Source organism: Dryobates pubescens, chromosome 5 (assembly GCF_014839835.1).
Source record: "Dryobates pubescens isolate bDryPub1 chromosome 5, bDryPub1.pri, whole genome shotgun sequence".
In the NCBI taxonomy this organism is placed as follows: Eukaryota; Metazoa; Chordata; class Aves; order Piciformes; family Picidae; genus Dryobates; species Dryobates pubescens.
In genome coordinates, this window is record NC_071616.1 from 15,176,801 (window position 1) to 15,197,510 (window position 20,710).

General features: G+C 56.0%; 1 protein-coding gene across 1 annotated transcript; it reads right to left on the reverse strand.

Moving 5' to 3' along the window:
* Positions 1-810: 810 nt before the first annotated feature.
* On the reverse strand, positions 811-19,986 carry NID2 (nidogen 2). Its single transcript, XM_054161657.1, has 22 exons — positions 19,679-19,986; positions 18,557-18,865; positions 14,725-14,957; positions 13,614-14,026; positions 12,550-12,699; positions 12,227-12,472; positions 11,761-11,961; positions 10,756-10,974; positions 10,268-10,411; positions 9,689-9,817; positions 9,469-9,621; positions 7,550-7,669; positions 7,218-7,454; positions 6,434-6,670; positions 6,038-6,259; positions 5,749-5,918; positions 4,238-4,367; positions 3,898-4,069; positions 3,072-3,229; positions 2,187-2,310; positions 1,402-1,514; positions 811-1,304 (listed from the first exon to the last, which is right to left on the reverse strand). The coding sequence occupies exons 1-22, from the start codon at positions 19,865-19,867 to the stop codon at positions 1,294-1,296; spliced, it is 4,080 nt and encodes a 1,359-aa protein (XP_054017632.1). The 5' UTR covers positions 19,868-19,986; the 3' UTR covers positions 811-1,293.
* Between the last annotated feature and the right edge of the window lie 724 nt (positions 19,987-20,710).

Genomic DNA, 20,710 nt, shown 5'->3' on the forward strand with positions numbered 1-20,710 from the left:
GATAGAATAAGTGGGAATGGTTTTAAGTTGCTGGAGAGTAGGGTTAGACAATCTTAGGAAGAAATTCTTCAGTATGAGGGTGGTGAGACTCTGGAATAGGTTGCCCAGAGAGGTTGGGCGTGCCTCCTCCCTCTTTAAGGCTGTGTTAGATGAGGCCTTGGGCAACCAAGTCTAGTTGAGAGGTGTCCATGCCCATGACAGGGGTTGGAATAAATGATCTCTCAGGTCCCTTCCAATCTAATCCATTCTATGGTAATTTAGCACCAGACTTGGTAGAGTTAGGTGGTGGACTTAATCTTAAAAGCCTTTTCCAACCAAACCCAATTCTATGATTCCACTCTATGATTCTCCACAACTGAACTATTTAAAAAGCAGAGGGCAACTTGAAAACCAACCATTTTATTCAATCATTGAAGTAACTTAGAAAAGAAAATCCCACCCCAGTGAAGCATTACAACATAAATGGCACTTCTGAACATGTTATGGTCTACACTGGGGTAGGCCTGGGAAGGCACTTCGAGGACCCAACAGGCCATGAACAGATGGATTCTAGCATATTCTTCTAATATAAATACTAAAAGACATGCATTGAGGTGGGGGGGGGACAACAGAATGGTCTCCTGGAAAAACTTCAGTGCCTTTGCCACTGTTATGCACATGCACAGTCTTGGCTCTTCAGAGTTGTCTCCTTATGGAACAGCTTAGACCCAGCAGGATACTGTATCCAGAGCTCCCTGCAGGCACTGATTTGGGGTTAGATGGGGCTTTTTGGTTTGGTTTGGTTTTTGGGGTGTTTTTTTCCTGGCTAAAAAAGACCTGGTGGTCAGATTGTCAAAACTCTTCCAGATTCATTCCTTCTAATAAAACCCAACCTTTCAGTAAAGCAAAAGAACAAAACAAAACTATGTTTACAATCTCCCTGCATAAGCAAGAGTGAGAGTCATGGCCAGAGATTCACAGGACTTTTTTGGGAGGGGAAGGGAGGGAGAGTGATCCATAGATGTTTTCCACTTCTTAAAAATACAGTAGTAAAGACTTGAGGTATAACTTCAACAATCATCTTTTGCAGGGAAGTTGGTCACTTCATTCCTGTGTGACCTGCTCTAGATGATCCTGCTCTCAGGGGGGGCTTGGACTTGGATGATCTCTTGAGGTCCCTTCCAAACCCTAATGTTCTGTGATTCCTTGGCCTTGTTTAAGGGCTTCCCCCGGCTTTAGTTGTGTGCAGTGACAGTTGTCTGGGCCTGAAGTTGTTTTGGGTGCAAAGATTGTTGTTTCTGGAAATGGCAGCTCTTATTTCCTTGCTGCAGAGAGAAAAGGAGGTGTACAGTGTGTCAAGCATACAGCAGCCCTCAGACAACCAAGGGGGGTGGGGGTGGGGTGGGTTGAGTGGTGGTTTACCTCCAGGGCAGTAGGGATAAACTGCTGTTATTCCGTAGAGATGTGATCGCTGCTCTGGAAGATACTCATCAGTGAAAGCACCAGTTTCTTTATCAACAGCTATCACACCATCCCTGGTGATAAAAGGGGGGGGGGAAGTCTTTCACTCATCTTTGAAATTTGGGGGGGAAGGTTACCCTGCCCCCTATCTACGTGCATTTTACAGGCAGCTGAAAAGATCTGTCTGAACACCTGCAGAGTAAGTGGAAAGAAATTTGCCCCATAAAATTCACATCCAGCTCACTCAGTGCATTTCTCTTTGGTGATGCAGTCACCCAGCCAGCCTTCCAAGGAGAGATTAGCTCCCTGAGAGCCTTCTCCAAGCGTGGCAAGCTCTTTAAGTGTTTGTTGTCATCTGTAGAGATCTGACTGAGGTTGAGAGCTTCCAGCTGGAGCAGGAATAGAGGCAAGTTCCTGATGAAGGCCACGGGGGAGGGGGAACGACCGAGGACAGAATCTTTCCTTTGCCTTCATCTAGGTTCAGAAACTTGGGCCAAGTTGAACTTTCAAACCCCAACCACTCTTTTTCTCCCAGGAAGCAGGGGTTGTTCCTAAACAACTGATCTGAGGGAGATTTACAAGGCAGCTGAATGTGGCACTGCAGGAGAGCAACCTGGTGAGGTGCCAGACTGGGGACAGCATTTGTGTCCCTCTGGCTCAAAGCCCCCCTGAGCTGGCAGGACTCAGGCAGGGAGTGGCAGAGGCTGGCTGCTGGCCATGTGAGGGGGCAGATGTTCTTCCCTTACCGTCTCCAGTCTGTGTGGTAGAAGTGATTGGCGTAGCTGATGATGCTGAAAGGGTAGTTGAGGTTGTTCTGGATGATGCGCCGGCCTGTGCCGTCGGGGAATGTGCACTCCAGGTGCTTTGTTCCTTTTCAAATACAAAACAGTTACCAGGTCACCAAAAAATCCCACTCAATGCTGAATTTAGCTTGAGGAGGTAGAAGCAAATCATGTTGTGAACTCCCCAGCCCCATCACACCAAGTCTGTTGGGGCAGGATGGTAGAAAGGGGGCAAGAAGCCCACAGGTAGCAATGGGCTAGAGACAGAATCATAGACTCATGGATTTACTGAGGTTTTAAAAGACCTTTTAAGATCATTGAGTCCAGCTCGTAGCCCAGCACTGCCAAATCCACCACTAAACCACGTCCCTCAGCACCATATCTACACAGCTTTTCAATCCCTCCCCGTACCACTTTCCTGGGCAACCTGTTCCAGGGCTTGACAATCCCTTTGGGAAGAGTTTGTGCCTAATATTCAACCTAGACCTCCCCCGCTGCAACTTGAGGTCCTTTCCTCTTGTCACAGAATTACAGGACGGTAGAGGTTGGAAGGGACTTTTGAAGATCATCTAGTTCAGCTGCTTGTTCCTTGGGAGAAAAGACCAACTCCCACCTGGCTCCAGCCTCCTTTCAGGGAGTTGTAGAGAGCCAGAAAGGTCTCCCCTCAGCCTTCTTTTCTCCAGACCAAACACCCCCAGTTCCCTCAGCTGCTCCTCACCAGACCTGTTCTTCAGACCCTTCGCCAGCTTTATTGCCCTTCTCTGGACATGTTTCAGCCCCTCAATGTCTTCCTTAGGGCAGATAGCTGTTCCTTTCCCCTCGAGGTTTAGCATGGTATGGTGAAGTTACCTGCATCTGCCCAACAGAGCAGCTTGGAGAAGGGGTCAAAGGTCAGGCCGTTGGGCAAGCCAATGTCCCTGTTCACCAGGACCCTCCTGTTGGCTCCATTGACCGTGGAAGTTTCAATTTTGGGTGCTTCACGATTCCAGTCCGTCCAGTAAAGGTTGCTTGGGAAAGAATTACGTAGTGAACAAACAGGACACACACCAGTAAAGGAGTGGTAGGACCTGATCAACTTTCTCCACATCGCTGGTTCATGGCAGGGGAGAGGTCTGGCTTTCTCCCTCACAAGACCTGATAAAAATCTTTACTTGATTTGAAGGAAAACCCCACAGCTCTTTAAAAGAAACCCAGAAATTACGTCAAACGTGTTTATAACTCAAACTGTAGCTCCGAGATGAGGGTGAGTCTTGGGAGCAGCACACTGTGTATCTCAATAGCACCCTGGAGGCTATAGCTTGTCTTCTCGAATGCCAGGTTTGCTTCAAAGCTGCTGATCATCATGACCATCCTGACACTCAAACAGCACCTTTGGCCAAATCCTCAATTCTTAAAGAGGAGATAGGGAAGGAAGCCAAGCCCTCCTACAGGGTGTGCAACCTCAGAGAGCTGCTCCCATGGTTAGGATGGGGCCTTGACACAACCACACGGGCTTGACCCTCCTCTGAGGGTCCCACCCACCTGGAAGCAAATAGCCTCTCTTGTTGGTTTTTTTTCTTTCCCAAACACATGGCTCCTGCTGCAAATCCAGTAGTCCAGATCTGCTGGACCATTTGCCAGTGGTCCAGGGAGCTGCTAGCTCCTTGCAAATCCCTCTGGAAATGCTGCTGCTCACCCTCGGACAGGGTCCACGGCGATGGCGCGGGGGTTGACGAGCTCGGTGTCGAAGAGGACCTGCCGTTCAGAGCCATCCAGCCGCGCCCGCTCGATCTTATCCAGCCCACTGTCGGTCCAGAAGATGGCTCGGCGCAGGTGGTCCACCGCCAGCCCCTCGGGGCTGATCAGCCCTGACGGAAGGAGGGACGTGGTCGGTGGCTGGGGTCATGCTGCTCCTGCACCCGTCTGGCCCACAGCCAAGGGATGGAGGACCCCAAAGCATGACACTCCCAAAGCAGTGATGGGCACAGGACCTGTAAGATGGCTTTGGGCAGATGCCACTGGTGACAGGAGCCTACCTGAGCTGATCACGGTCTCTGGCTCAGCGCCTGGCTCCAGACTCGCCCGGCTTATGGTCCGGCCAGCCACGTCCGTCCAATAGATTGTCCTCTCCCGGCAGTCATAGTCGATCCCTACCACAATGGAGCCCTGCCAGTGTTGGGAGAGAGACACAGGGTGAAATCCTGACTGGGCCATGGCCAGGAGGCTCATTGAACACTCTTACCCCACCAGCAGGCACGGGGAGCTGCCTGGGGCACTCTGCAAGATGCAGGAACTGGGAATAATCCTCAAATCCCTTCTCCGTGGCAGAACCCAACACTGATGGGCTCCTACTGAACAGCCCTGGCTGAACCTTGCAGCAGAGGTTTTTAGGTCAGCAGTTGCAACAGCACACCCACATCCAGAAGGCTCAAAGAGCAACTGCTCCAACAGTGAAACCAGCTCAAGGAATGACCTTCAGGATGGGGAAAGGGAATCATGGAATCACAGAATGGTTTGGGTCAGAAGGAACCTTTCAAGGTCATCTAGTCCACCCCCTCTGCAGTCAGCAGGGACATCTGCAGCTAGAGCAGGTTGCTCACAGCCCCAGACAAACTGACCTGGAATGGTTCCAGGGATGGGGCATCTACCACTTCTCTGGGCAACCTGGGCCAGGGCCTCACCACCCTCAGTGTCACACATTTCTCCCTCCTCTGTAGTCTGAATCCCTCTTTCAGCTTAAAAAGCTTGGCAAGCTGTCTCAGTTCCCTGGGGTGCAGGGAGGGTCATAGCCCAGCTTCCAGCATTCCTCCTCCTCAGTCTGGCTTGGCTGGAGATGCACATGGCTACACTCCAGGAGGATTCCAAGGAAGGGAAAAGCAAGTTTGCAGTAGAGACATGAAGCTGGCAGCCAGGATCTGTGACTGATGGCCAGGGCAGCTCAGTGAGCACCATGGTCCTTCACAGCCCCAAGTCTGTGACCGGCTTCACTGCTGGGGAACAGATGGAGGAAGAAGTAAGGACTCTCCATCTCAGTGCCAATGCAGCCAGCACAGCCAATGCCCCCACAAACCACCATCAGCCTGCAAGAGGTGACTCCTCAAACCATCACAACTTGGACAAATGGTCCAGGGAGCTGGTTCCCAGGACTATATGAAAGGAGGTTGCAGCAAGGTGTGAGTTGGTCTCTTCTCTCAAGGAACGAGTGATAGGACAAGAGGAATTGGCCTGAAGTTGCACCAGAGGAGGTTTAGGCTGGACATTAGGAACATTTTTTTCCCCAAAAGGGTTGTCAAGCCCTGGAACAGGCTGCCCAGGGCAGCGTTGGAGTCCCCATTCCTAGAGGGATTTAAAAGCTGGGTAGAGGTGGTGTTGACCTGGCAGCAGGTTCAGTGGTGACCTGACAGTGCTGGGTTAATGGTCAGACTTGATTCTCTTAAAGGTCTCTTCCAACCAAAGCGATTCTGTGACTCTATCCAGAACACATCAGCCAGTCCCTAACCTTCTCCAGTGGTCCCACACCCCAACCCCAGCACTGTAGCTACTGTACATGGAGGGAGAGCAGGGTCTTGGCCGCCTCCTTCTGCAGCCGTGTGCCGTTGAGCGGGAGGTATCCGATTTGCTGTCCCTGCGCATAGAGCAGGAAGGTGCCTGCGGCTGGCGGGGACACGTCAGGCCGGGGCGAGGGCCGGACGCTGGGCGGTGCGACGCTGGGGAGACCTGGGAGAGAAATTAGGTAGGAACAAGGAGAAAGATGGCTCAAGGAGCGTCAGCTTCTCTCCGTGCTTCAGCAGGAGCGGGGTGTAGCACCCACGGTGGGTCACCCTTGGGGCGCTTACATGGTGGGGTGCTGCCTGGCTCCGAGCGCGTGCCCTGGATCTCCCTGCCGCTCTCATCCACGCACCAGCAGTAGCCGCTGTCCCCGTGGCACTGGAGCGGGGTGAAGTGTCCCTCCCTGTCACACTGTGGCACGTACTGGTCGCTGCGGGGACTGCCACCGTAGTGCTCCAGCAAGCTCTGCCGCCAGCGCTCGCACATGGTCGGGGCACGCTCTGTGGGCTCTGGTGTCAGGACGGTGACATGTCACCGCCCCGCCGCAAGGCACCCCCTCGGCAAGGCTGGGCAACACGGGGCTTTGCCAGAGCCCCACGCTCCCCAGGCCTTGCTGGCTGCCCCACCATTCTGAAGGGACACCGTGGGCTTGGGGTTCTCCAGGGAGGAGATGGGGCACTGACCTGGGCTCCCGCAGCGAGGGGGGGTGCTGCCCGGTGCCGTCCGTGTGCCGGCGATCTCCTGCCCCGCGGCGTCCACGCACCAGCAGTACCCAGTGCTGCTGTGGCACTGCAGCGGCCGGTATCGTCCTTCCTCGTCACACTGGGGCATGTGCCCCTCACCCACAGGCGAGGGGCCCGGTGGTACTGCCCGTGGGTACAGCCGCTCGTGTTCGCAGGGGGTCAGCTGCTGAATGGCCTCTGCTGGCAGCAAACATCCCCCCCCCGAATGCTCAGTGGATGCCACGCAGCTCTCCCGGACCCACTTGGCACCAAGTTTTGGCCCTGCTTGCCCCAGGGTGATGCTCTGCCAGCACCGTTTGACCTTCCCACCAGGGCTGCCCCTCTCCAGCCCATTTGACACCCCACGGCTGTCCCCAGGATGACAAAAGAGTGTTCTGGTGGCCACAGTCACTATAACCCCATAGACCATGGCACCCTAAAGACTCAGAAGTCTACCCATTCAACAGCATCCTGTACCCAGGCCATGACAGCAAAGCTGCAGGCAGGGTGGCTGGGAAGAAGGTCCCCTCTGCTTAGCACAGCCCCACTGTCCTCAGTCTGCTGGTGGCTGGGGCCAAACTGCTGCAGCCGTATAGGATGGGCAAGGACAGGCAGGGATCTGCCCTCTCCAGCACCTTCTCAACACCTTCTGCCACCCAGCATAACTCATGCAGCCAGCCAGGGCATCTCCTGGCTGCCCACCCAATGCCATCAGGATGCTGGAGCACTGTGTGGTGGCACTGACCTGGGCTCCCGCAGCGAGGGGGGGTGCTGCCCGGTGCCGTCCGTGTGCCGGCGATCTCCTGCCCCGCGGCGTCCACGCACCAGCAGTACCCAGTGCTGCTGTGGCACTGCAGCGGCCGGTATCGCCCCTCCTCGTCACACTGGGGCATGTGCCCCTCACCCACAGGCGAGGGACCTGGTGGCACCTCCCGTGGGTACAGCTGCTCGTGCTGGCAGGGGGTCAGACGCTGCGTGTTCCCTTCTGCCATTGGGAAAGCCAAAGCAACAGCAGAGTGAGGGTGGGAGAAGCCACCCCAGATAGTGCTGACATGGCAGTGAGCTGGGCAGCCTTACCCTGCACGCACTGGAAGCCGTCGCCCTCATATCCAGGTCGGCACTGGCAGGTGAAGGAGCCTGGCGTGTTGTAGCAGCTGGCAGCTGGATGACACGGGTTCTCAGCACACTCATCCACATCTGTGCATGGAGAAGAATGGGGATCAGAGAGTTACAGAAGCTAGGATTGCAGCCAGGATGGATTTATTTCTGACTCCAAGAGATGCATCCCAGACTCCCAGCCCAAGCTGGGAAAGTGGGAGCAGAAATGGCTGTCTGCAGGCCACCGCTTTGGGGCTGCCTCACAAAGCAGCAGCTTGAACCTGTGCTTGTGGTAATCATGGAATCATAGAATTGTTTGAGTTGGAAAAGACCTCCAAGATCATCAACTCCAACCACCAACCTAAGACCATCACAACCATTAAACCATGTTCTAAGGTGTCATGTCCACACATTTCTTCAACACCTCCAGGTACGGTGACTTCACCACCTCCCTGGGCAGCCTGTTCCAATGCCTGACCACGCTTGAAGGAAAGACATTTTTCCTAATATCCAGCCTAAACCTCCTCTGGTACAATTTCAGGCCATTTCCTCTTGTCCTATCACCTGATACTAGGGAGAAGAGACCAACTCCCACCTGCCTCCAGCCTCCTTTCAGGGAGTTGTAGACAGCAATGAGGTCTCCCTTCAGCCTCCTTTTCTCCATGCTCAATACCCCCAGCTCCTTCAGATGCTCCTCACCAGACCTCTTCTCCAGACCCTTCAGCAGCTTTGTTGCCCTTCTCTGGATATGCTCCAGCACCTCAATGTCCTTGTTGGAGTGATGGGTCCAAAACTGAACCCAGTATTCAAAGTGCATCCTGGGTCTTCAAATCTACACTTGGGTCAACCGCATGCACCCAGCCCTTCAGCCACCTGCACCACCAAAACCCAGGCTCAAGACCTCAACCAACCATGGTTTTCCCACCCTTCCATTTCACTTCCCCAAGTTCATTTGCAGAGCTGAGGAACGAGCACCAGGATTTTGTCTGCAAGACAACTCCAGGAGAGGAAAACAGAGAAAAGCATCACTTGCAGGAGAGGGTTTGCTTGGATCAGACTCTAGTAGGAACCTGCTTAATTCAGCAGCATTTGCATGAATGAAGAATCATAGGATAGTTTGGGCTGGACAAGACCTTTAAGATTCATAGAATGATTTGGGGTGGAAGAGACCTTAAAGGGACACCTTCCTCTAGACAAGGCTGCTCAAGGTCCAACCTGGCCTTGAACACCTCCAGAAAGGGGGCATCCAAAACCTTCCTGGGCAACCTGTTCCAGTGTCTTAACACCCTAACTGTAAATACTTTTTTCCTAGCATCCAGTCTAAATCTCCTTTCTTCCAGCTTCAATCCATTCTCTCTTATCCTGTTACTGCAAGCCCTTGTAAAAAAGTCCCTACCCAGATTTCTTGTAGCCCCCTTCAGGTACTGGAAGGCTGCTCTAAGGTCTCCCTGATCAGCCCCAGCCCTCATACTCTGTCCCCATAGGGGAGGTGCTCCAGCCCTCTGATCATCTTTGTGGCCCTCCTGTGGACCCACACTAGCACTTCATCAAGTCCATCAAGATCATCAACTATTAACCCAACACTGCCAAATCCACCACTAAACCATGTCCCTCAGCACCACATCTACACAGCTTTTAATCCCCTCCAGGGAAGGTGACTCCACCACTTCTCTAGGCAGCCTGTTCTAGGGCTTGACAGCCCTTTTGGGGAAGGTTCTTCCCTGGTGCAACTTGAGGGTGTTTCCTCTTGTCCTAGTACTTGTTCCTTGGGGGAAGCGACCAACCTCCACCTCAGCCATAGAGAGCCAGAAGGTGTCTCCTCAGCCTCCATCTCCCCAGGCTGAACAACCCCAGCTCACCCAGTGACTGTGAAGTTCCACCCCGCGCCAGCCCCATACCGGAGCAGTTGATGCCATCGCCGGTGTAGCCAGGCAGGCACTCGCAGGCGGCGTGGCCCCCGGCACGGGGCAGACAGCGTGCCCGGTCCCTCGGTGCACAGGGATGTCTCCCATCCTCACAGGGGTCACTTGCTGCAGGGACAGAGAGTGAAACTGTGGCCAGGATGATCCCCATAGGGCACAGGGGTATGGGGACCCCGACTGTGGGGCTGGCACTTACGCACACACGCCTGCCCATCCTCCACTGGCCGGTACCCACTGCGGCACTCGCACCGGTAGCTGCCTGGCATGTTCAGGCAGATGGTGAAGGCACCACACTGGCTCAGACCCTCTGTGCACTCATCCACATCTAGAGGAAAAGGGAAACACTGGGCATCCTGGTGATAGTGGGAGACTCCCATTTTGGGGGTCTGACAGCTCCTGACCCAGGCAGGACATCCTGCCTTAAGCTGCCTGTCCCATGTCTGCTGATTGCTCCATCCCCACCACGCTTCTGGAGCAGTTCCTCAGCAGCGTGCCTCAGGTTCTCCCCCGTGATTGACCCTAACAGCTCTGGAAGACCATGGGTGCTGCCATGCTGTGGCACATCACAGAAACATAGAATCATAGAATTGTTGTGGTTGGAAAAGACCTCTAAGATCATCGAGTCCAACCCAACACCAACACGGCCATTAAACCACTTGTTGAAGTGTCCACACGTTTCTTGACCATCTCTGGAGATGGTGATATCCCGACACCCCAAACTGCTGTGACCACCATGGTAAGGGACAGGGTGCACCAACCCACAGCCCCAGCTCACCTTGGCATCCTCGTCCCTCTCTGCGGTACCCAGCTGCACACTCACAGGTGTACTCCATCCCTGAGCCAGGTTGGCACCGTGCTGTCACCTCACACGTGTGGGTGCCATCGTGGCATGGGTTCACTGCAGGGTGCTCAGAGTCTTCTGCAGGCAAGAGTTGGGGTTAGTGAAGGAAAAAGCCTAGGAGATGCATGGAACAACCGTTCCCACTTATATCTGACATTGGAATCACTGTGGCGTGACAGCACAATCATCTCCTGCAGGGACCCATGGCTGTGCCACCCAGTACCACCCCACCACAGCCTCCTCATACCAGGAGCAGTTCAGCTCAAGCTGCTTGGAAACACAAATGCCCTCTTTTGAGCAAAGTGAGCACATTTTAGCTTTGGGAGGAGGCAGGGGACAGCAGCATTACCTGGCTGGGGCTGGCACCCTGAGGTGGGCATCTTGAGTCGGGCAGTGTGTGGTGGGTGGGTGATGGAGCTCACCTTGTGCTGAGCCGATGCGGGCAGCGAGGGCGTAGCGCAGGACGTGCTCGTGGGCATCGTAGAGGGCAAAGGCTCGTGCCACGCTCAGCTGCTGCCGGGAGGGCAGGCGGGAGTGGGGGCAGCTGGAGAAGGTGATGTTCTGGTGCAGGCGATAGGACAAGCTCTGGTTGGCTGTCCCAGCAACCAAGACATACTCCCGGTGAGCAGAGGACATCACAGCTGCCAGAGGGAAAGAGAAAATCCAAAGGCATGGAAGAGAAGTGGCTTCAGCATTGATGTCTGCTGCATGCTGGGAATCGCTGGGAGTAGTGATATCACAGAAGCACAGAATGGGTTGGGTTGGAAGGGACCTTTAGAGACCATCTACTCAAACCCCCCTGCAGTCAGCAGGGACACCGGCAACTAGAGCAGGTTGCTCAGAGCCCCAAACAACCTCACTTGGAATGATTCCAGGGATGGGGCATCTACCACCTCTCTGGGAAACCTGGGACAGGGTCTCACCACCTTCAATGTCAAAAATTTCTCCCTTCTCTCTAGTCTGAATCTCCCTGGTTTAATTTAAACCCTCAGCCCTTGTCCTGTCACAACAGGTCCCGATCAGAAGTCTGTCCCCAGCTTTCTGATCAGCCCCTTTAAGCACTGAAAGGCCACCAGTTCTTCCTGGAGCCTCCTCTTCTCTAGGCTGAACAGCCCCAACTCTCTCAGCCTGGCCTCATAGCAGAGGGCTTCCAGCCCTCCCATTGCTGTGACCTCCTCTGCCCCCACTCCAACAGGTCCCTGTCTGTGCTGAGGATTCCAGAGCTGGCCCCAGCACTGCAGGTGGGGGTCACAGCAAAGCAGAGCAAAGGGACAGAATCCCCTCCCTCCACCTGCTGCACACACTGCTGGGGATCAGCCCAGGACATGACTGGCTCTAAGGTGTGAGGGAGTTTTGGGGCTGCCCCAAGCAGGACACATGAGGATGGTGTGTAAGAAACCAAACCAGGGCTGATGACAGGCTCCTACCTGAGCTGGAGTAGTGGTAGAGCTCCTTGTAGGGAGTGATGTGGATAGTGACATTCTCTGGGATAAATGGCACCTGGCCCTGGATGTGTGTCCTCAGGGTTAAGTAGTTGTCTGGCCCCAGGCCCTCTGCTGTCTGGGTGACATAGACCGTCTCCTGCCCTGGGTAGAAGGTCACCTCCAGGCTCTGGGTGAATTCAGCACCTGGGCAGCAAAAGGGAACAGGCATTTGTAGGATTTTTAGGGACACCTCCCCAAAGCATCATTCCCTGCTTCTCTGGCAGCCCCATGAGGACTCACAGCAGGGAGATGACAGCCCGCTGAACCAAGGAGATGACCAGAGCAGCCATAGGATGCCCAAACCCCCCCCCCATAGCCCTCGTCACCTGCCCTAAGTCACATCAGCACACCAGGAGCCCTGTCCCTCAGAGCAGTGGGGTTTGGTTGCACATCCCAGCTCCCAACTCACCAGTGATGCTGAATCCATTCTCAGAGCCGGGTTCTTCCAGGGCAAAAAGCCAGGCAAAGAGCCCCCCGATGGGCAGGAGGGGCAGGAGGGCACGGGCAGCAGGCTGGGGCACCCCGCTGATGGCAGTGTAGGCTCGCCCATCGCTGCCCACGATGTAGGCATGAAGGTCGACGTCCTGGAAGCGGACGGACGCCCGTCCCACCATCAGGCTCCCGCTCACCTTCCCGTTGAGGCGATGCACAGCTCCTGGGCAGGGAGACGGGCACCCCTGGCAGTGGCCACCCAGCTACAGGGTGCCCGTCCCTGCCACCTGCCCCACGTACCTTCGGGCAGGCACTGCCGCCCGTTGCCATAGTAGGTGGCCCGGCAGTGACAGCAGACACCGGTGGCATAGTCGGTGCAGAAGGCGTGTGGGGAGCAGCGCCTGTGGTACTGGGCACAGGTCTCCTTGCTGGTGGCGCTGTAGGTGAACACTGGGGACGAAAGGAAAGGGTTGGGGACACGGTGACGAAGCTATCCCTGATCCTGTGCCTCCTTGGCCCAAAAATACCGCCAGGAGGTGGGACAGCTGGCAGTGGTGGCTCCCAGGAAAGTCACCCGGGATGTGTCAGGGTCTGGAACCTGTTGTGTGATTTCAGGCAGAGCTGACAGAGGGCAGGAGATCGAGTTCCTGAATATTTTGGGGAGACAGCCGGCTGAGAACAAGCTTTGCTCCCCTGGGCATGTGCCATAGCACCTCTGCAGCTAGCTTGGTGTCACAGGACTTAGAATCGTGGAATGGTTATGGTTTGGAAGAGACCTCAGTCAAACTGCTACCTCATCACTGCCAGGTCACCACTAAACCATGTCCCTCAGCATGACATCTGTGAAGCTTTTCAAGCCCTCCAAGGGTGGGGACTCCACCACCACCCTGGGCAGCCTGTTCCAGGGCTTGCCAACCCTTCTCCTAATGTCCAAAGTGCAGTACTGAGTACAGGAGGACAATCCCTGCCCTGCTCCTGCTGGCCACACTATTGCTGATCCAGGCCAGGATGCTGTTGGCCTTCTTGGCCACCTGGACACACACTGACTCATCTGCAGCCAGTTGTTGACCAACACACCCAGGTCCTTGTCCCTGAGCTGCCCATCCCCTGAGCTTCCCTGCCTGCAAGGGGGAGCATAGCACCAGCAAGTCCAGCAGGCAGGGACATAAGGCTCCAGCAGGCCCTTGGGTGCAGGACTTGGCTTGGCGGAGGTGGAAGAGCAGCAGCTTTGCAGGAGTGATGCCAGCCTATGCCAGCTCCAGCTGCTCAGGAAGAGGTGAGCTTGCAGCAAAGGGGCATCTTTTAGGGAGCTACCCACCACAAGATGTCCCAGTTTGGTCACTGGAGGGTCTGTGGTCACTCACCATCAGGGTTAAAATGCTCATCCTCCTCCACACCGACACCATGATGCCCAGAGCTGTAGGAGGAGGGGTTGGCAGAGTAGCTCTGCCGGATGCCACCGTCCCCACGCAGGTGCAGGCGGTGGGTCTGCTCCTGCCCAGGGGGGACAGGCAGCCCCCTGGGGACGAAGCCCAGCAGTGCTGGGGTGCGGTGTCCGTGGCTGGGATGCGGTGAGGTGGCCTCTGAGCCGTGCTGTGCCGGGAGCTCGGTGGAAGCGCGGTCGGCATGGCTGTAGAGCGCATGGGTGTAGTCGGCGGTGCCAGGGCCGTGATGCCCAGGGCTGGATCTCCTGCCGCCTCCTGGCTCCACGTGCTCCAGGGGCTCCACACTGCCCACATGGAAGACCCACACACCTGGTACCCCTGTGTTGCTCTCCCTGTGGGACAGCAGCACACATTCATGTCCATCACTGACCCCAAAGGTACCATAGGATCACAGAACGGATTGGGTTGCAAGGGACATTAAAGGTCATGCAGTCCAACCTCCCTGCAGTCAGCAGGGACACCTGCAACTAGAGCAGGTTGTTCACAGGTTGTTCATAGTCTTGTCCAACCTGGAATGGTTACAGGTAGGGTTATAGCCTCTCTGGGAAACCTGGGCCAGTGTCTCACCACTTTTAGCATCAAAAATCTCTTCCTTCTCTCCATGTTTTAGTTCAAACCATCGCCCCTTGTCCTGTCACTACAGGCCCTGCTCAAAAGTCTGTCCTCAGCTTTCTGATCAGCCCCTTTAAGAATTGAAAGGCCATCAGAAGCTCTCCCTGGAGCCTTCTCTTCTCCAGGCTGAACAACCCCAACTCTCTCAGTCTGGCCTCACAGCAGAGGGCTTCTAGCCCTCCCATCTTTGCTGTGACCTCCTCTGGCCCTGCTCCAACATGTCTGTGCTGAGGTCCATGTCTGTGCTGAGGACTCCAGAGCTGGTCCCAGCACTGCAGGTGAGCTCAAGTTCTGCAGTGCAGCCCATCACTTCCAGCTCACTCCTCTCCTTCTTCCAGCCTTTAAAATGCTTCAAAGGCTGAAAGAAGGTGACCCTGCCCTCCATGCCTGCCCCACACAGCCCCCCAGTACCACACACCGCTCCAGACGCCTCAGAGCCTGCTCGCTGCTTGCCAGGCTGTGGAAGAGCCCATCTCTCTTTGGGTCATCACCATCCCCCCAGCTGAAGCCCACTCTGGCTGGCAGCTCCAGCTGGACGTTGTAGGACTCCTTGGGCCGTGTTCCCAGGAACTGGAGGCCACCATCAGGGTAGAGGAAGATGACATAGGTGTCCTCATCATTGTAGGCTATGACTGCCTGGAAGGTGTTGAGCTGTCAAGGGGAGAGCAGGACAGACAGATGTCATGAAGGGGCTCTGAGCAGCCTGATCAAGTTGCAGATGTCCCTGCTCACTGCAGAGGGGTTGGACTAGAAGACCTTTAAAGGTCCTATCTAACCCAAGCCATTCTATAAGCCTGAGGAGGACTGAGACAGGGAGGGGGACTGGGGATTGATGGCCACCTTCGCACATGCCCTCCATCAGTTTGCAGACACCTCCCAGGAAAGAGCAGGAGCAGGGTCTGCTTGTGTATGGCCAAATCCTGGTGTGATGTGCTGGGAAGATGCTCAGCATAGAATCCTAGAATCATTTCAGTTGGAAAAGATCTTTAAGATCATCAGGTCTATTATTCAACTCTCCCAAGGCTGGTGCTAAGCCATGTCCCTCAGCACCACATGTCAGCAGCTTTTAAACACCTCCAGGGATGGAGATTCAACCACCTCCCTGGGCAGCCTGTTCCAGTGCTTGAGAACCCCATCAGTGAAGAAGTTTCTTCTAATGTCCAACCTTAACATCCTCTGGTGCAACTTGAGGCCATCACCCCTGGGAGCACTAGGCACAGCCAGGACACTCCCCCTTGATGTTAGCAGTGCAGGGGCATCCCTTGGAGCTGCCATGCAGGGAAGCAATATCCCTGTACCATCTGCAGGAGCATCCCTAGCCACGTAACCCATATACCAGGCTGTCACACTGCAGCCTGGGAGCCTCTCACTCCTAGTATCACAGAATGGTATGGGTTAGAAGGGACCTTAAATGTCATCTAGTCCAATGCCCTGCAGTCAGCCAGGACAGAATCATAGAACCATAGAATGGTAGGGGTTGGAAGGGACCAAGTCCAACCCCTCCTGCCAGTACAGGACCACCCAGAGCAGGTCACTCAGAAACACATCCAGACAGATCTTGAGAGTCTCTAGAGAAGGGAAGTCTACAGCCTCTCTGGGGAGCCTGTTTCAGGGCTCTGTCACCCTCACAGTAAAGAATTTTCTCCTCATGTTCAGATGGAACTTCCTGTATTCCAGTTTGTGTCTGTCACCCTTCATCCTATCACAGGGCACCACTGAAAAAAGACTGGGCCCTTCTTGTCGACACCCATCTCTCACTCTCATGCATCCCACCCTCATGCACAGAATGACAGAATCACAACATGTTTTGGGTTGGAAGTGATCTTTAAAGGTCATCTAGTCCTACCCCCCAGCAGTCAGCAGGGACATCTGCAACTAGAGCAGATTGCTCACAGTCCCAAACAACCTGACCTGGAACGGTTCCAGGGATGGAACATCTACTACCTCTCTGGGCAACTTGTTCCTGTCCCACTCCTCTTGTCCTGCCTCTGACACCAACATCCCCCATCCATCCCATCAATACCAGAGGAAAACCCACACTCCCCCCCTTGCTTCCCACCCAGAGAACAATTTCAGTTTGGTTTCCTCAGGAAAAAACATGGATGTGCTCCCGCCTTCCCCACACCCATACATCCCACTATAGGCACGCTGGCTGCCTGCCCTGCCAGCCCTGCCAGCCTTGGGGCCACGCCAGGGACGCTGTGCCAGGACCACAGCTGGGGGGGTCGGGGGTGAGCACAACCCTTAAAAGCCACTAGAGAACCCCTCACACCCATCATAGGTCACCCAAAATGTATTGAAACCAAACCCACCCTGAAAAGGTCTCCAAATGAAACTGTGCAGCAGCAGCAGCCCGTCCCTCCAAGGAAAAATGATTGAAAAGAGTGGGTAGGAGGAGTGCCACCCCACAGCACAGCCCTGCCTGTCCCCCCCTAGTTTTGGGGCACAGAGTCTCTGAAGCATCATCTTGCTTCCCAGCAGCCCCAGGAGATATAAAGAGCCTCGTTGTGCTGTCACACACTTGGGCATTCAGAGACCCCATGCAAAGGCAGCCAAAAGCTGGGGGGAGGGATAAGTCACCCCCTCCCCCTTAACCCTGGGGCTGGATTCCTACTCCCCCACGCAGCCACATTGCAGCAGCAGCTGCAGGACTCATTCTGTCTTCAGGGTGGGTGGTGAAGGGGGGAACATGGTGGGTGACATCGATGTGCTGGCACGGTCGGGACACAGGGCAGAAAGAGAGGGAGGGGGAGACAAAGAGCTGCAAAGGGCGAATTCCAACCCAAAGGGCAAGTTTGGGTCCTGCAGAAGGAGGGGTCAGCTCTGGTCTCCCTCCACAGCCCTGGAAAGTGACACTGCAGGGACAAGGAACTTGTCCCCAAGGAACTGGAGAGGACAAGGAACTGCTGGCAGCACTGCCAGACCTCCCAGGGGCCCCCTGATCTTACCACAGGTTTCTGCTTTTGAGGCTCAAAAAAGTATGATCTGTGAGTTTCCCGGGGTGGGGAGGGGGCTGTGTCAAAGGCTCTGAGGTCAATCCTGGTGGCATTTCATGTTTGGTTCCAAAAAAAAAAAAAAAAAGGGTTGTTTGGAGTGGTTTTGAGCAGCGAAGCCCAAGCTGCACTTCAGTGTGTCTTGAATGAAGCTTCTCCTGGAGCTACAGCGTTCCCAGCATGACCCATTTAATTTTCCAACCTGATCCAGCTTCCCAGAGAGGCAACAAAACCCGATAGGAAAAGCAGAGGAAGACTGAGTTATTGAGGGTTGTGAGGTCGCTGTGAGGCCCCTGATGGCATCTCTTCAGCTGCTTTCCCAAGTTTTAAATGAGAGGAAAAAATGTGCCTCGTTTGCATCCAAACCTCCGTTTCTTTCCCTGCTTGGCTTCTCCATCCCACAACCCACTCTCGAAGGGCCCCAGAACGGGAGGACAGCCGGCAGAGACGGTTCCTGGTGGCCCAATGGGACCTGTCGGCTGCTGCTGGGCTTTGGGTTCAACCCCCCCCGCCCAGCATGATAAGAGCCTGTCACCCATCACACAGCTCTGGGCTGTCAGCACCAGAGTGCTCTTCCTGCAGCGCTTCAAATTCAGCTCGTGTCAAGAAGCCCGTGCTGCCGGCAGGGTCACTGTCACCTCCTCAACTCAGCATCACTCTAATGTCATCCTGCCCCAGCAGGCTTTTCAGGGAAAGGCTGCAGGTCCACCCACGCAAGAGCCTTATCAGCCCATGGCTGGAGAGCATAGGTCATCTCCCTGACCCAGTGGACCACCTACAAGTTTGTTTTTCAATGCTAGTTGAAAACAACTAGCTTTCAAACACTAACTCAGCCCATGGTGGAAACTCTGAAGCATGTGGGCAGAAGGAAGGACCAGCCTCAAGTCACCAGAAAAACGTTTGGAGCTCAGTGGTGCTTCTTCCAGCTCCTCCCTGGCCCAACTCTGCCCTGAAAGTCTAGAGCCATTGGCACTACGAAGTTTTGCCTGAAAAGCAGGGAAAAGCCTGAACACTTCCAACCAAGGAGTTGAAAACCCCTAAAGCTCTTCTGCCCATCAACAAAGCTAACAGACCCACTGATACCACAGCTCTGAGCCAAGAGTAGAAGCTCCACATCTCCCCCAATACTCTCCCAGGGCTGGACCACCATCCAACTGACCAGAAAAAAGAGACTGAGCGTTTCAGCTGCCACACAAGGAAGATTCATCCTCCCATGGCACACAGGATGAGCATCCATCCTCAACCCCTCAGCCTCACCTTCTGGGAAGGCTCGGTGTCCTGCGAGAGCTCCTGGTAGGCACCCACGTCCTCCCAGGTAACGACGAACACGTTGGTGGGCACGAAGGAGTTGGCAGTACTGGGGAACCCAGCCTGGATGTAGCCTGAAGCCTGGTCCAGCACATCTGGAGAGTCATCTTGCCGGTAGTAGATGTTCCCTCTATCACCAGAGGTGTCAAGGTCGGCAAGGAAGGGAGCAATGACAGGGAAGTCTGTGGGGAAATCGTCATCCACGTACTGGGTCTCTCTGGGAAAATCCTGGGTGGAGATGACCCCGTTGGTCCCCACCTGCAGGGAGAGTATTGCAGGGTGCTCAGAAGGTGTCTCCACCACCAGTGTGTGTACCCTGTGCCCCACCTCTCTCCAGGGGAGTGAGGCTGTGAGCCCTGAGACCGCGTGGCCCCATCTGGCCCGGGAAAAAACAAAGACCTTGGGCTTCTCTATCCCCCAGAGAGCTGCAGCTCAGGGGCCGTCCCAGCTGCAGCCGCTGCCGGCGGGGCGGGAAACAGCTGCAGAAGAGAAAGCCCTCTTGTTCCTCCAGAGTCAGAGCCACCGGGCAGGAGACGGTGGGACCGGGGTTGACTGGACGGAGGCGAGGGGTGGATGGAGACACATACAGGGTCCAGGGCTGGAGGCTGTAAAGACGCTCATGAAAGGGTTGGGGTGGGAAGAAAGGGTTAGGGAAGGAGGAGGAGGAAGGGGAGATGGAAAAGGAAAGGGAGGTAGAGGGGAGAAAGAGGGATGGAGGAAGGGAAGAAGGAAGAGGGGGAAGGAGGATGGGGAGATGGACGAAGGGAGAAGGATGTCAAGGAAAGGAATGGGGAATAAGACAATGAGCGTGAAGAGGGATGGAAAGATGGAAGGGGGGGAAAGATGGAAGGGGGAGAAGATGGAAGGAGGGAGGGGAGGTGGGACAGAAGGATGGAGAGGAGGACTGTGGGAAGCTGAAAAGGCAAGGCGGGAGGGATAGAATGTTGGAGGGGCGGGAAGGAGGGAAGACGGAGGGGCAGGGGGAGATGATGGAGGGGAGGAAGCGAGGTTAGGGGGAAGGAAGGCTGTACACGGGAGGAGGAGGAAGGGGCCGGGGCCACCGGGACTCACGTAGAGGCGGCGGGCGGCGCGGCCGTAGAGGCGCAGGGCTCGGCTGAGCGTCACCCCAGGCGAGCTCTCATCGTCGCCGGGCCGGAGCCGGGCACAGCCGCGGGCCGGGCCGTACGGGAACAGCCCCGGGCGGGGCACCGCCGTCCCCACCGCTAGCACCGCCGCCAGCACTGCCACCGCCACCCGCATCCCGCTGCCACCGGCACACGGGACCCTCTCCCCACCCAGCCTCAGGACCCCGCCAGGGGCGAAACGGAGCTCAGCTGAACGGAGCGGACCCGACGGGACGGCCCCGACCCGCCGCAGGGAACCGGAGCCGGTGGGGCGGGGACGGGGCGAGTCGCAGGCGGGGCGGGTCCAGCCGGTCATTGGATCCCCTTGTCCTGGGCCTGACCAATCGCATCTTATCCCAAAATCCACCCCGGGCTCCAACACCCCCCCTTCCAACACCGCCTCCAGACCCCGTCGACGCCCACGACGCCACGGTTGATGGTGGGACCCCTCTCTCCGTGCCCCGATGCTCTCCCGGGACCCTGCATCCCCCACTCCGAGTACAGCAGTGGCATGCCGAGGGGACGGGGAGAGAAGAGAAGGGACCACCACTTCGTGGTGAAGAAGAAGCCTTCGTATCTCACCACTCCCCAGCACCCTGCGTCACCTCGCTCCAGGTACCGCGGTGGCATCCCGAAGGACCGGGATGAGATGCTCCCCGGTACTGCATCTTCTCTCCAAGGGTACCGCCATGGCATCCTGGGAGGATCGATGCGGGGATTCCCCCACTCCATGTCCTGTTGTTCACATCCCCTGCTCCAGGTACAGCGGTGGCATCCCAAGGGTAGCAGGGAGGAGAGAAAGGACACCTCCAGCCTCCGTGCCCCGCTGCTCCCCGGGACCCTGCACGCCCTCCGCCGCTCAGCCGCCCCCGGAGCCGGGCCCGCAGCCAGCCAGGGCCGGGGCCGGAGCGTGGGCGAGCGGCTCTGACCCCACGGATCGCGCTCCCTTGGTGCGGGGACAAAGTCCTTATCCACATGG